The sequence below is a fragment of the Gadus morhua genome, chromosome 7, assembly GCF_902167405.1.
Source record: "Gadus morhua chromosome 7, gadMor3.0, whole genome shotgun sequence".
In the NCBI taxonomy this organism is placed as follows: Eukaryota; Metazoa; Chordata; class Actinopteri; order Gadiformes; family Gadidae; genus Gadus; species Gadus morhua.
In genome coordinates this window covers 31,215,026-31,229,704 of record NC_044054.1, presented here as the reverse complement: position 1 = coordinate 31,229,704, position 14,679 = coordinate 31,215,026, and the positions used below count along the sequence as shown (strand labels likewise).

General features: G+C 49.6%; 1 protein-coding gene across 2 annotated transcripts in view; it reads left to right on the top strand.

Moving 5' to 3' along the window:
• The first annotated feature begins 450 nt into the window (after positions 1 to 450).
• The window catches only part of LOC115547358 (unconventional myosin-Ic), a 32,988-nt gene continuing 18,759 nt past the window's right edge, over positions 451 to 14,679 (top strand). The window contains exons 1-6 of one of the 2 annotated variants that reach the window (XM_030361536.1): positions 451 to 1,087; positions 9,819 to 9,977; positions 10,577 to 10,692; positions 12,874 to 13,072; positions 13,962 to 14,042; positions 14,337 to 14,516. In XM_030361536.1, the coding sequence (XP_030217396.1) occupies positions 1,070 to 1,087; positions 9,819 to 9,977; positions 10,577 to 10,692; positions 12,874 to 13,072; positions 13,962 to 14,042; positions 14,337 to 14,516 (753 nt within the window). In that variant the 5' untranslated portion in view covers positions 451 to 1,069. The remainder of the gene's footprint in view (positions 1,088 to 9,818; positions 9,978 to 10,576; positions 10,693 to 12,873; positions 13,073 to 13,961; positions 14,043 to 14,336; positions 14,517 to 14,679) is intronic. The other variant, XM_030361537.1, reaches the window with a different exon arrangement.

The following is a 14,679-nucleotide window of genomic DNA, read 5'->3' as shown; positions in this document are numbered from 1 at the left end:
GAGAGAGAGAGGGAGAGAGAGAGAGAGAGAGAGAGAGAGAGAGAGAGAGAGAGAGAGAGAGAGAGAGAGAGAGAGAGAGAGAGAGAGAGAGAGAGAGAGAGAGAGAGAGAGAGAGAGAGAGGGTGTGGCAGAGGCAAAGAAGGAATGTGGCGGAGCCCGGGTCACATGATGGCAGGTTTTTTTAATCAGCTCTGTCGGTGATTTCATGTTAGCAGAGCCATGCGTTTTTTCCTCCCCAGCGCTCTCTCTGCAGCAGCATACTTTCCACTGGGTGACGTGCTGCTGCACTTCCTGCCCTTGTTTGAGTTTAAAGGAGAGGGAGGGAGGGAGAGAGAGAGAGAGAGAGAGAGGGAGTGAGAGAGAGAGAGAGAGAGAGAGAGAGAGAGAGAGAGAGGGGGAGGGAGAGGTAGAGAGGGAGTGAGAGAGAGGGAGGGAGAGGTAGAGAGAGAGAGAGTGAGGGAGAGGGTGAGAGAGAGGGAGAGGTAGCGAGAGAGGGAGAGGGAGAGCTAGAAGGGTCTCCCTGACCTCATGAGTGAAGACGGATCAGCGGTATGAACCAGGAAAGCTGTTATTGTTGTGTGTGTGTGTGAGTCAGGACTGTGTGAGTGAGGACTGTGTGTGTCTGTTAACATACTTCTGTCTGATCTCCCCAGGGACAAGACACACTGAGAGGGAGGAGGAGAGACAGGGAGAGAGAGGGAGAGAGGGAGGGGGCGAGAGAGAGAGAGAGAGGGGAAACGAGGACAGTGTGCAAGGAACTTCAGAGCGCAGAAAAGTAGGAGAAGAGAGAGGAGGAGGTTATCGTACGTCTGGGAACGAGGAGCTCGTGGTCAGAGGCGGATGAGGAGAGGCTGAGGTTCGTGCAGGAGTAGGAAGGAGAGTAGAAGGAGACCAGGAAGGGACCAGGAGAGAACCAGGAGGAGACCAGGAAGGGATCAGGAGGAGACCAGGAGGAGACTAGGAGGAGAACAGAAAGGGACAAGGAGGAGACCAGGAGGTGCAGCAGGAGGAGCAGCCGACCCAGAAGGAACCATCTAAGCTCACGCTGGCTCCCCAACCACAGGCCAGGATGAGGTACCAAGCCCGGGTAAGAACTCCTGGCTACACACTGTATACATCTACTGGATACACACTGTATACATCTACTGGATACATCCACTGGATACACACTGTATACATCTACTGGATACACACCTTATACATCTACTGGATACACACTGTACACATCTACTGGATACAACCTGTATCCATCTACTGGATACAGACTGTATACATCTACTGGATACACACTGTATACATCTACTGGATACACACCATATACATCTACTGGATACACACTGTATACATCTACTGGATACACACTACATGTATATACATACTTATACATACCTACATCATCTGTACATGTAAGCTGCTTTTCAACTGCACCCATGTGTCATGTAGAGCTGTGTATTCAGTGCTTCTACTCTTTATGACTCTCTACTCTGATCTGCTCTACTCTATTATACTCTACTGTTACTCTCTTCTGCTGGTCTCTACTCTACTGTACCCTCTATACTCCACACTCCTCCACTCTCTACTCTGATCTGCTCTACTCTATTATACTCTACTGTTACTCTCTTCTGCTGGTCTCTACTCTACTGCACCCTCTATACTCCACGCTCCTCCACTCTGTACTCTGATCTGCTCTACTCTTATTATACTCTACTGTTACTCTCTTCTGCTGGTCTCTACTCTACTGTACTCACTATACTCCAGGCTCCTCCACTCCCTACTCTGTGCTACCAGGAGCACAACAAACAAACAGACCAACAGACCACACATGGTGCACGGCCCCGCCAGCCGCAGCGTCTTCAGGGGAGAGTCACACGCTGGGGATGACTCAGGAAGCATCTCACAGCTCTCTGTTGGCGTCTTACTGCTGGCCTGCTGCGAGGCATCAGGAGACCGGTCGTAGTCTGGGGGAGGTGGTGCTGGTGGTGCTGGTGGTGGTGCTGGAAGTCCAGGGTGGAGGTGGCTATGGAGGACGTAGTGGTGGTGTTAGTCCAGGGTGGAGGTGGATGTAGTAGTGGTGGTTTTAGTCCAGGGTGGAGGTGGATGCAGTAGTGGTGTTGGATATCCAGGGTGGAGGTGGATGCAGTAGTGGTGGTGTTGGTCCAGGGTGGAGTTGGATGTAGTAGTGGTGGTGTTAGTCCAGGGTGGAGGTGGATGTAGTAGTGGTGGTGTTAGTCCAGGGTGGAGGTGGATGTAGTGGTGGTGGTGTTAGTCCAGGGTGGAGGTGGATGCAGTAGTGGTGTTGGATATCCAGGGTGGAGGTAGATGCAGTAGTGGTGGTGTTGGTCCAGGGTGGAGGTGGATGCAGTAGTGGTGTTGGTCCCGGGTGGAGGTGGATGTCGTAGTGGTGGTGTTAGTCCAGGGTGGAGGTGGATGTAGTGGTGGTGGTGGTGGTGGAGGAGGTGGTGCACTGCGGGGCAGCAGTCCTTATAAGGTCGCCAGAGCCCCGGCCGTGTCGGTTAGTCAGCTGGCGCGCGGCCAAGGCCCGCTCCTGAGCAACGAGGAGACGGTTGTCAACACACCGGGACCGGGAGGGGAACACAATACCGGCCTCTGGCTGCAGGCGCTCCCCCAGCGCCCCGCCCCGTGCCGTGGTCCTGCTCCTGGGGGCGAGGCAGGTGGGCCCCGGGCCCAGGGGGCGGCCAACGTCGTCACGGCCGCGGGTACGCGACCGGGAATGTGACGTCCTTCTGCCCGGCGTTCGTTGTGTCCGTGGCGCTCCTGAATGTCCTGCAGAAGATATAAATATCACGCTGAGTCACGCGGGAAACATCTGCTGTTTGGTCTGCTCCCCATTAGCAGATCTCTGGGACCAGCGCTCACATTCCTACTGGTGTACACATGGTAACACCAGTACAGGGACCAGTACAGGGACCAGTACGGGGACCAGTACGGGGACCAGGGGTCACATTCCTACTGGTATACACATGGTGTACACCAGTACACATGGTAACACCAGTACAGAGACCAGCACTCACATTCCCACTGGTACACAAACATGGTTACACCAGTATGGGGACCAGGGATAACATTCATACTGGTATACACATGAAGTACACCAGTACAGAGACCAGTACAGAGCCCAGGATCCTGTCCTACTGGTACACACATGGTCACACTAGCACAGAGACCAGTACAGAGACCAGGATCCAATCCTACTGGTGTTAACATGGCCACAATAGTACAGGGACCAGTGCTCACATTCCTACTGGTTCACACAGGTTGTAAACCAGTAGAGAGACCAGTACAGGGACCAGGACCAGAAGCTCACCCATGCATCGCTCCCAGTCTGTGGGCCTAGTGCTGGTCCGTCTGGTAACATGCGGACCAGTCCGAACCAGCAGAACCTCTGGCCTGTGGTGCTGGTGATGAGTCCACTCTGAGGGACCTCTGGCTGCTTTGGCAGGTTTGGTTGTCATGAGATCAGATCACATGGCTGTGGAGATATGTTCACAGGCTCTGCTCGATACACAAACGCTGAATTCCCCCCATTTAAGGAAATCAAACCAAAGGAAAGGTTTCAGAGAATGAGTCACGTAGTCATCCTTCTAAAAGAGTCCGGAGATTGTTTGGTGCCCACTAGAATTAACGTGCCTGACGTGTTTATGGTCTTGTATACATGTTTGAGGTATTCTAGCTTAGCGTGTTCTTAACGTTTTCAGGGTCTCTTAGCTTTGCATGTTTTGGTCTGGAAGCTTACCATGTTTTAAGCGTGTTTAAGATCTTGGAGCTGTGTGTGTGTGTGTGTGTGTGTGTGCATGCGTTGGTGTGTAAACCTGCATGCATGCGTGTGTGGGAGCCCGTGCGTGCGTCAGTGTTTGTGTGGGCAGCGTGTGTGCGTGCGAGCGTGTATGCGTGTGTGCGTCTATGCGTACCTGCCTACATGCGTACATGCGTGGGTGTGTGTGTCCCCCCCCTCTGCCTTCCCTGGCTGCGTCCCAGTGTTGTCCTGGTGTTGTTGCAGGGGCTCAGTCTGGAGATAGGGAGGGACTGGCCCTTTGTTCGGCCCTGTCGAGATCAGAGTTCAGGATCTCTGATTCAGATCCAAGCTGGAGCTAGGGGCTGCACCCAGATAGGCCGCTGCAGGGGATCCCAACCTGGGGGTCGGGGCCCACATGGGGTCCCCTGATGCATATGGGGTCACAGGAGGTGGCTGACATAAGCTTTAGAAGTTCGATGAGCCATTTAGCAGATACATGTTTTTTTGACGGCCTGTATTTACAAACTGACGGCCCGATGATTCACTCACCCCCGAGCAAACAACGACTACCCAGGGGGTGTGGAGTGGAGCGATGGTCCCCGGGACATTGGTCTTACCGGCTCACAAGCGTTGCAGAGTTTCAGGGTTCACTGGCCGAAAGGTTTGGGAACCAATGCTACTGGACAGTGTAGAAGAGCGGCCCACAAACTATGGGTCAGGAGCCCAAATGGGTCGCAATCCAGTTAGCGGTGCGTCATGACATGATAACGCAGGTCACGCTGGACACTCTGAACACTGAGCACTCTGGACACTCTGAGCACTCTGGACACTATGAACTAGGGCTGGGCGATTAATCGAATTTTGATTGCGATTACGATTTTAGCGTCAAACTATCCGAAAATTAACATAATCTAGTTTTCCGATGTTTGTTATTTATTATTAGGGGTCCAAGCCAACAGGTTGGATCCCTATTGTTTTTGTAAGGATTTTTCTTATTATTATTATTAGGGGTCCAAGCCAACAGGTTGGATCCCTATTGTTTTTGTAAGGATTATTATTGTTAGGGGTCCAAGCCAACAGGTTGGATCCCTATTGTTTTTGTAAGGATTTTTCCTATTATTATACTTCCTACCAAGAAAGTGGTACCACAGCCCAGACCGTAAATGGTGCCGACATGCCAATTGCATGACTAGATCCAGGTCCGTGAAGACTATTCAGACGACAAAATCCAGACACGCCGGTCACTAGGTGGCGCTATACCAAGGAATACGCGTTTGGGGCTATAACTCCCACACCGAACCTCCCAGAGTCCAAAAACTTGTACACACAGATGCACTGGAGTCTGCTGCATCTTTTGGCCTAGGCCACGCCCATTTGCGTCTATGAATATTTTTCGCTAAATCGCGAAAACCGCAAAACTGTTTTTTCGCTACTCCTCCCACAATTCTCGCCCGATCAACACCAAACTTTTCACACGACATCTTCAGACGCACACGCAAAGGAATCGTGAGACACTTTTTTGATGCGACCTTCGACGACGAAACGGTAGCGTTTTGAATATTGGTTTATGAGCTAAATTAGACGTGGAAAATCAAAAATCCAAAGAAATCCAAAATTAGACATCGGAACGAGTCCAAATTGTACACACATGTTGGTGCTAACCTTATTGTCGTACGATAAAAATTTCGGAAAATTTCGCCATTAGGGGGCGCCATAAACGAGGAAATTGTATATCTTCTACAAAATTTAGCCGCGAAAACGCTACACTGACTTCTCGCTACTCCTACCACAGTCAAATCCTTTGTATCCACAGGTTCAGGGTAGCGTTTTGAACACATGCTTCGCGTTGTGCCGGCGAAACGCACATTTCTTGTCGCGTTGTGCCGGCGAAATGCACACTTCTTGGACCCCTGCATAACTGCTTGCAGTTCTAGTTATACTTACCTCACTAGAAGTGGTACCACAGCCCAAACCGTAAATGGTGCCGACACGCCAATTGCATGACTAGATCCAGATCTCTTCGGACAATGCAGACGACCAAATCCAGACCCGCCGGCCCCTAGGTGGCGCTATACCAAGGAATACGCGTTTGGGGCTATAACTCCCACACCGAAACTCCCACATTCAAATCCTTGCACACACAGATTCACTGGAGTCTGCTGCATCTTTTGGCATAGGCCACGCCCATTTGCGTCTAGAATTTTTTTTCGCAAAATCGCGAAAACCGCAAAACTGTTTTTTCGCTACTCCTCCCACATTTCTCGTCCAATCAACACCAAACTTTGCACACGGCATCTTCAGACGCACACGCAAAGAAACCCTCAGACAGTTTTTTGATCCGACTTTCGACGACGAAACGGTAGCGTTTTGAATATTTGTTTATTAGCTAAATTAGACATGGAAAATTAAAAATCCAAAAAAATCCAAAATTAGACATCGGATCGAGTCCAAATTCTACACACATGTTGGTGCTAACCTTATTGACGTTCGATAAAAAATTCGGAAAATTTCGCCATTAGGGGGCGCAATAAACGAGGAAATTGTATATCTTCTAATTGGCCAAAGGAATGTTCTTCAAACTCAATGGAAACCATCAAGGGGCAAACCCGAGTCTATATAGAAAATATGGCCAAGAATTATTAATGTGGGCGGGAGTTATTTGGCAAAGGAAAATTGTCTATGGAAAATGTCGCCACAGGGCGGCGCCAGAAAACTACGACATTGTCTATCTCCTATTTGGCCAATGTTCTGAAAACGCGTTTTAGGCTATAACTCCCACACCGAAGCTCCCACAGTCAAAACCTTTATATCCACATGTTGTTCACGGTAGCGTTTTGAATACTTGCTTCGTGTTGTGCCGGCGAAACACACATTTCTTGTCGCGTTGTGCCGGCGAAATGCACACTTCTTGTTATACTTCCCGCCTTGAAAGTAGGTCCACAGCCCAAACCGTAAATGGTGCACACGCGCCAATTACATGACTAGAACCAGGTCCGGCACCGCTACTCAGATAACCAAATCCAGACATGCCGGCCTCTAGGTGGCGCTATACCAAGGAGAAACACGTTTGGGGCTATAGCTCCCACACCGAACCTCCCACAGTCAAAAACTTGTACCCACTTATTCACTGGAGTCTGCTGCATCTTTTGGCATAGGCCACGCCCATTTGCGTCATTAATTTTTTTTCGCAAAATCGCGAAAACCGCAAAACTGTATTTTCGCTATCCCTCCCACATTTCTCGACCAATCAACACCAAACTTTGCACACGGCATCTTCAGACGCACACGCAAAGAAACCCTCAGACAGTTTTTTGATCCGACTTTCGACGACGAAACGGTAGAGTTTTGAATATTTGTTTATTAGCTAAATTTGACGTGGAAAATCAAAAATCCCAAAAAAAACAAAATGAGACATCGGATCGAGTCCACATTTTACACATATGTTGGTGCTAACCTTAATGTCGTTCGATAAAAATTTCGGAAAATTTCGCCATTAGGGGGCGCCATAAACGAGGAAATTGTATATCTTCTACAAAATTTAGCCGCGAAAACGCTACACTGACTTCTCGCTACTCCTACCACAGTCAAATCCTTTGTATCCACAGGTTCAGGGTAGCGTTTTGAACTCATGCTTCGCGTTGTGCCGGCGAAATGCACATTCCTTGTCGCGTTGTGCCGGCGAAATGCACACTTCTTGGACCCCTGCATAACTGCTTGCAGTTCTAGTTTTTTATAATTATTTATTTTCTAATGATTTATAGAAAGGGCAGAACAGCGGGACACATATCTGTATATCATTTTAGATTGGATCATTTTCTTTTTGACCATTTTGTGTATTTTTTTAAGGCGAAATTTCAAAGTTCTCAGTTACAAATTTTTTTGGGGGAGAGACATGGTGAATAAATACAACATGTTTTCAAACTCAAAGATAATCGTTTGATTAATCGTGATTTCAATATTGACAAAAATAATCATGATTATGATTTTTCCCATAATCGAGCAGCCCTACTCTGAACACTCTGAATGCAACCCTCTGAACACTCCAGAACATTGTGTACACAACAGAACACTCCAGGCCAGCCTTTCCCAAACTTTATGTCATGAGTTTTTATTGGGTTGCCATTTGGCGGAGAGAAATGCATAACGATGCTCTGAAATAATTTTCCCTCATAAAAATATAGAGCGTTCTATTTTGCTGTTTTTCAGCTCAGATGTTGTGTGCCCAACCTTTGCTCCATCCCCCCCCCCCCCCCCCCCCCCCCCCTCCCCACTACACCCCCCTTTACTTTGGCCTGCTTATTTGATTCCCTCACTCTCAATCGGGAGCCCGCATGGATTCTCCCCCTCCCCGGATCAGGTCTTCGGTTTCCCGCGTCACGTCGCTAATCAGAGCGTGAATATCTGTTGAATAGCCAATATCTTTAGAACAAACAAACAAAACACTTTCAAACTACATGAACTGCGATTGAGATGTGTGATTATTTGAATATGTCCCCACAGCAGCTCATTGCTGCTGTACATTTCACTTTCAGTATAGATGATGGGACGGTATTACGTATGTTCTTGTAAAACGCGTGGTGGAATCTGCCTACTCGGACCAGCCCCTAAACGCTGAGGAACTAACCTGTTTTACACAGCCTCTCAACAACGACGCACGACTGCCCAACGGAAAAGGCTGTTGACCAATGACCAGTGTGCGAAATACCCAGTGTGGAACAGGGGGAGTGCTGCACACAACAGAACCGGCGGTCCTTAAGGAAAGGATCACTGGTTCTGAGGTGTTCTGAGTGTTTAGAGTGTTCTTGTGTGTCCAGAGTGTCCAGAGTGTTCATAGTGCTTAAAGTGCTATTGTAGTTAAGAGTGTTCTGGTGGGTTCAGAGTGTACTGTTGTGTTCATAGTGATCAGTGTTCAGTTATGTTAAGCGTGTTCAGAGTGATCTGTTGTGTCCATAGTGATCAGAGTGTTCAGTTATGTTAAGAGTGTTGTGTTCATAGTGTTCAGAGTGATCTGTTGTGTTCATAGTGATCATTGTTCAGTTATGTTAAGAGTGTTGTGTTCATAGTGTTCAGAGTGATCTGTTGTGTTCATAGTGATCATTGTTCAGTTATGTTAAGAGTGTTCAGAATGATTTGTTGTGTTCATAGTGTTAGTGGGGGGGGTGGGGGGGGGTCCCATTGGCACAAGATTGTCTTTGGAGTCGAGATGAAATAGTTGAAGAACTCCGGGTGCATTCTAGTGGTCAGGGTGTGGACTCCCGGCTGAAAGGTCTGCGTTCTATTCCCTAAATGTCCAGTCTACATGTGGGCTCCCTAGATGCCCTAGCCCCTAGCTTCATGACATGGACCTGAACTCACTGTCTAACCCCTACCTGCTCCTCAATGACATGCATCTGAACTCAGAGTGAGTCTCTTTGGATAACCTTTCTGATAAACGACTGCATGGTTCCACCTGTGTGAATGAAGTCAGAATGCAGACTGTTTAGCTGTCTGCAGGGGAGTTGACATGCACACACACACACACACACACACACACACACACACACACACACACACACACACACACACACACACACGCGACTTCTCTGTCTGTCTCTCTCTCTCTGTTTACTGTCTGAATTGTTAAGCCTGCGGCTTTTGGAGCTGTTCCTAGTCTCTGTGTGTGTGTGAGAGAGTGTGTGGGGGTTTCCACATCAAAGCATTTAATTCAAGGGTGTTTTTTTTTTGGTGCGTCATTAAATCTGAATCCCATGCTCCGTCACAGATTACGAATATTCAATGTTGCTTTTGAATGTCTGTACACGCTCCCTTTTTAATCAAGACGATCCTAATCTTGATCTGTGAGTCACGTTGCACTCAAACTAACCACCAAGCTGCCAGGATCCAATGCACCAGACCTCTGGCGGCCTCTGCTGGTCAGATGGGTGTAACTGCAGCTTGAGTTTACATTAATATTGTAATTACATTAAAGTAGTAGTGCAGTGCCTCCACCTGGCCTGAGAGGCAGAGGCTCCCGGAGGAGGTCTTCGGGTGGTGTTGACCGTGCTCCTCCTCCTCCCTCCTGCAGGAGGTGGGGGTGGACGGGCGGGTGCGTCTGGTGCTGGAGGGGGCGCTGACGGCCCGGGACCGAGTGGGCGTCCAGGACTTCGTCCTCCTGGAGAACTTCAACAGCGAGGCTGCCTTCATCGAGAACCTGAGGAGGAGGTTCACCGAGAACCTCATCTATGTAAGTCAGTCAGTCAGTCAGTCACCCACTCACACTCAGTCAGTGAGTCAGTCAGTCAGTCAGTCAGTCAGTCAGTCACCCACTCACACTCAGTCAGTGAGTCAGTCAGTCAGTCAGTCAGTCAGTCAGTCAGTCAGTCAGTCAGTCAGTCACTCACACTTAGTCAGTCAAGCAGACAGTCAGTCAGTCAGTCAGTAAGTCACCCAGTCACTCACTCACACAAACACAGACAAACACACACACACACACACACACACACACACACACACACACACACACACACACACACACACACACACACACACACACACACACACACACACACACACACACACACACACACACACACGAAAGCACAAGTTGAATAAATACATTACACCTAATGGATAACGGAGGCGGGCTCATTACAGTCACTATCATGAAATGAATACAATTCTATCTGAGTAATGTGTGTTGCAGACCTACATGGATTCGGTGCTGTATATGTATAACGTGTGTGTGTGCGTGTGTGTGTGTGTGTGTGTGTGTGTGTGTGTGTGTGTGTGTGTGTGTGTGTGTGTGTGTGTGTGTGTGTGTGTGTGTGTGTGTGTGTGTCGCAGACCTACATGGGGTCTGTCCTGGTGTCGGTGAACCCCTACAAGGATCTGGAGATCTACTCCCCGCAGCACATGGAGCGCTACAGGGGAGTGAGCTACTATGAGATCTCCCCCCACATGTAAGACTGGTAGCTACCCTACAGGTTAGACTGGTAGCTACCCTACGGGTTAGACTGGTAGCTACCCTACGGGTTAGACTGGTAGCTACCCTACGGGTTAGACTGGTACCTACCCTACGGGTTAGACTGGTACCTACCCTACGGGTTAGACTGGTAGCTACCCTACGGGTTAGACTGGTACCTACCCTACGGGTTAGACTGGTAGCTACCCTACGGGTTAGACTGGTACCTACCCTACGGGTTAGACTGGTACCTACCCTACGGGTTAGACTGGTAGCTACCCTACGGGTTAGACTGTACCTACCCTACGGGTTAGACTGGTACCTACCCTACGGGTTAGGCTGGTACCTACCCTAGTACCTGGTACCTACCCTACGGGTTAGACTGGTACCTACCCTACAGGTTAGACTGGTACCTACCCTACGGGTTAGACTGGTACCTACCCTACGGGTTAGACTGGTACCTACCCTACAGGTTAGACTGGTACCTACCCTACAGGTTAGACTGGTACCTACCCTACCCTTAGACTGGTACCTGCTTCGATTCCCACTGGCAACACACCTGAGCCGTCTTTTGTGAGGTGCGTGGGTGTGTTGATGGAGATATGAACCAGTGGTCAGTCACCCACCACGGGGTTCTAGTGCGTGAGCGTTGGCTCTGGCGCTGTCGGGTTCCTGGGACAGAATTACCAGCAGATGGACGGCCACCCACGACCCCACACAATAGGACCATTACCAGGACACACACACACACACACACGCACGCACACACACACACATGCACACACACAAATACACATACGCACACCCCCAGCCTCAATACAATGACCTGACACGTTGGACCATTACCAGGACACACACACATGCACACACACACACACACACACACACACACACACACACACACACACACACACACACACACACACACACACACACACACACACACACACGAACACACACACACACACACATACGCACACACCCAGTCTCAATATAATGACCTGACACGTTGGACCATTGCCAGGACACACACACACACACACACACACACACACACACACACACACACACACACACACACACACCCAGCCGCGGTCCAACACAGCTCAGATGATGGAGCAGAGTAACCAGACCCCGACTGCGCCGGCGGCAGGTGACCGATGGGAGGCCTCGATCATGCTTCCTGTCACCGTGGAAACGTCCAGATGAAAGTCCTGATTGGCGGTCTTTGTCGCGGCAGACTTGACGAATGAGCCAAGAAATATGGCCACATTGTGGTGGTCGGGACATCGGCCTAGAGGTCCCGTAGTCCGGGCTGGTTCCATCCGGCTGGTTCCATCAGGCTGGTTCCATCAGGCTTGGTCCATCAGGCTGGTTCATCTGGCTGGTTCCTTCCGGCTGGCCACCTATTCCCCACAACCTGCAGAGAAGAGACTCTATCTAGTGTAGAGCGTACGACCAGGTCATTGAAAGAGGTCCAATAAATTAAACAATAAACTAAACAAAGAGAGGGGGAAAAGTGATGAGCGAAATAAAATCGGAACATCTGTTTACGTGAATATGTATGAATGATATGAATCCGATACCTTTATGAACTACCAGACCTCGACTCAGTGCTGGAGGTACCAGGCTTTATCACAGCCCTGTCAGTAGCTGCGTTTCCATCTGAACGGTGATGCGAATCTTTAGAAAGTTCGCAAAAAAGTAATTTGAATTATTAGGTGCGTTTCCATCAAGTGGTTGGAGCGGAATAGGGTGATGACGTTACACGTTGATGTCGGCAGGGTTGCTATGGCCGGTCGTTATGCGGAAATCGGAAAGACTGTCAGTCCTGTGTGTTCAAAGTTCGCTACGTCACAGCTGTTTCGAAAAGTGTGTTTCCATCTCCCATTTTGCGACTTTACTCTCTTTCGCATTTCTCAAAAACCACCTCAAGCGAGCGGATAAGCCTTTTTGCGAATTAGAGGATTTTTATGCGAATGTTGGTGTTTCCATCACCGTTTAGTGATTCGATACTTCAAAGTTTGCATAAAATCAGGGGGATGGAAACGCACCTACTGTATGTGAATATATATGAGTGACATGAACGCAGTCGGCCTGTTACGTTTGTAGAGCGATCGAGTGGGACAATAAGGAGACTGGTCATACTAACTGAAGCTCCTCCCCTGTTCCCCGCCAGCTACGCCCTCTCGGACAACACCTACCGGGCCATGAAGACCTCCCGGAGGGACCAGTGCATCCTGATCTCCGGGGAGAGCGGTGCCGGGAAGACGGAGGCCTCCAAGAAGATCCTGCTGTACTACGCCGTCTCCTGCCCCGCCCACCAGCGCATGGCCTCCCTCAGGGACTGTCTGCTGCAGTCCACCCCCGTCCTGGAGGTGCCCGACCTCTGACCTGTCTGTACTGTCTAACCCCACCCTGGAGGTGCCCGACCTCTGACCTGTCTGTACTGTCTAACCCCGTCCTGGAGGTGCCCCGACCTCTGACCTGTCTCTGTACTGTCTAACCCCGTCCTGGAGGTGCCCGACCTCTGACCTGTCTGTACTGTCTAACCCTGTCCTGGAGGTGCCCGACCTCTGACCTGTCTCTGTACTGTCTAACCCCTACCTGCTCCTTAATGACCTGTCTCTGTACTGTCTAACCCCTACCTGCTCCTTAATGACCTGTCTCTGTACTGTCTACCCCCTACCTGCTCCTTAATGACCTGTCTCTGTACTGTCTAACCCCTACCTGCTCCTTAATGACCTGTCTCTGTACTGTCTAACCCCTACCTGCTCCTTAATGTCCTGTCTCTGTACTGTCTAACCCCTACCTGCTCCTTAATGACCTGTCTCTGTACTGTCTAGCCCCTACCTGCTCCTTAATGACCCGACTCTGTACTGTCTAACCCCTACTTGCTCCTTAATGACCTGTCTCTGTACTGTCTAACCCCTACCTGCTCCTTAATGACCTGTCTCTGTACTGTCTAACCCCTACCTGCTCCTTAATGACCTGTCTCTGTACTGTCTAACCCCTACCTGCTCCTTAATGACCTGTCTCTGTACTGTCTAACCCCTACCTGCTCCTTAATGACCCGACTCTGTACTGTCTAACCCCTACCTGCTCCTTAATGACCTGTATCTTAGAGAATAAATCCCTGTTAGGGAATGGATCCAGCGTCTGCTTAATGGTTGTTGTTGTTGTTGTTGTTGTTGTTGTTGTTGAACTCACATCCTCCCTTGTGCTTCCCGCGTTGTCCTCTGGGGATCACTGTTCTTCCGCGACCAGGCCTTCGGGAACGCCAAAACACTCCGCAACGACAACTCCAGCCGCTTCGGGAAGTACATGGACATCCAGTTTGACTTCAGGGTGAGCCAAACGTTCTGGGTGGGAACGCTGATGTCCACAGTCTTCCTGTAGGCATTCTAGAGCAGGCCGACCCCTTGGATAAATGCGTCTGTTAAATTGCTAAGTTGTAAAGTTGTATTAGTGCTTACATTATTGCTACGCAAATTAAATATTAATTCATAACTTCATTGTGTTAAAATCTCATTTAAATGAAATACACGCTTGGATCCCTTGTATATTTCTGGGATCATCTCAGTGTCTCATTGGGAAGTGAATCGCGTACAAGTGTCTGACATTCCCCCGGCTGTCCACCAGGGGGTGCCGGTGGGCGCTCACATCCTGAACTACCTGCTGGAGAAGAGTCGCGTGGTGCACCAGAACCACGGCGAGAGGAACTACCACGTGTTCTACCAGCTGCTGGAGGGCGGGACTGAGGAGCAGCTGCTGCACCTGCACCTGGACAGAAACCCCCAGAAATACCTCTACCTGGTCAAGGTGTGTGTGTGTGTGTGTGTGTGTGTGTGTGTGTGTGTGTGTGTGTGTGTGTGTGTGCGTGTGTGTGCGTGTGCGTGTGTGTGTGTTCTAGTACTGTACACAGTTCAGTTTAATAATGTATGCTATAAATATATACTTGAATGTTTTATAATTAGGTGAGTGC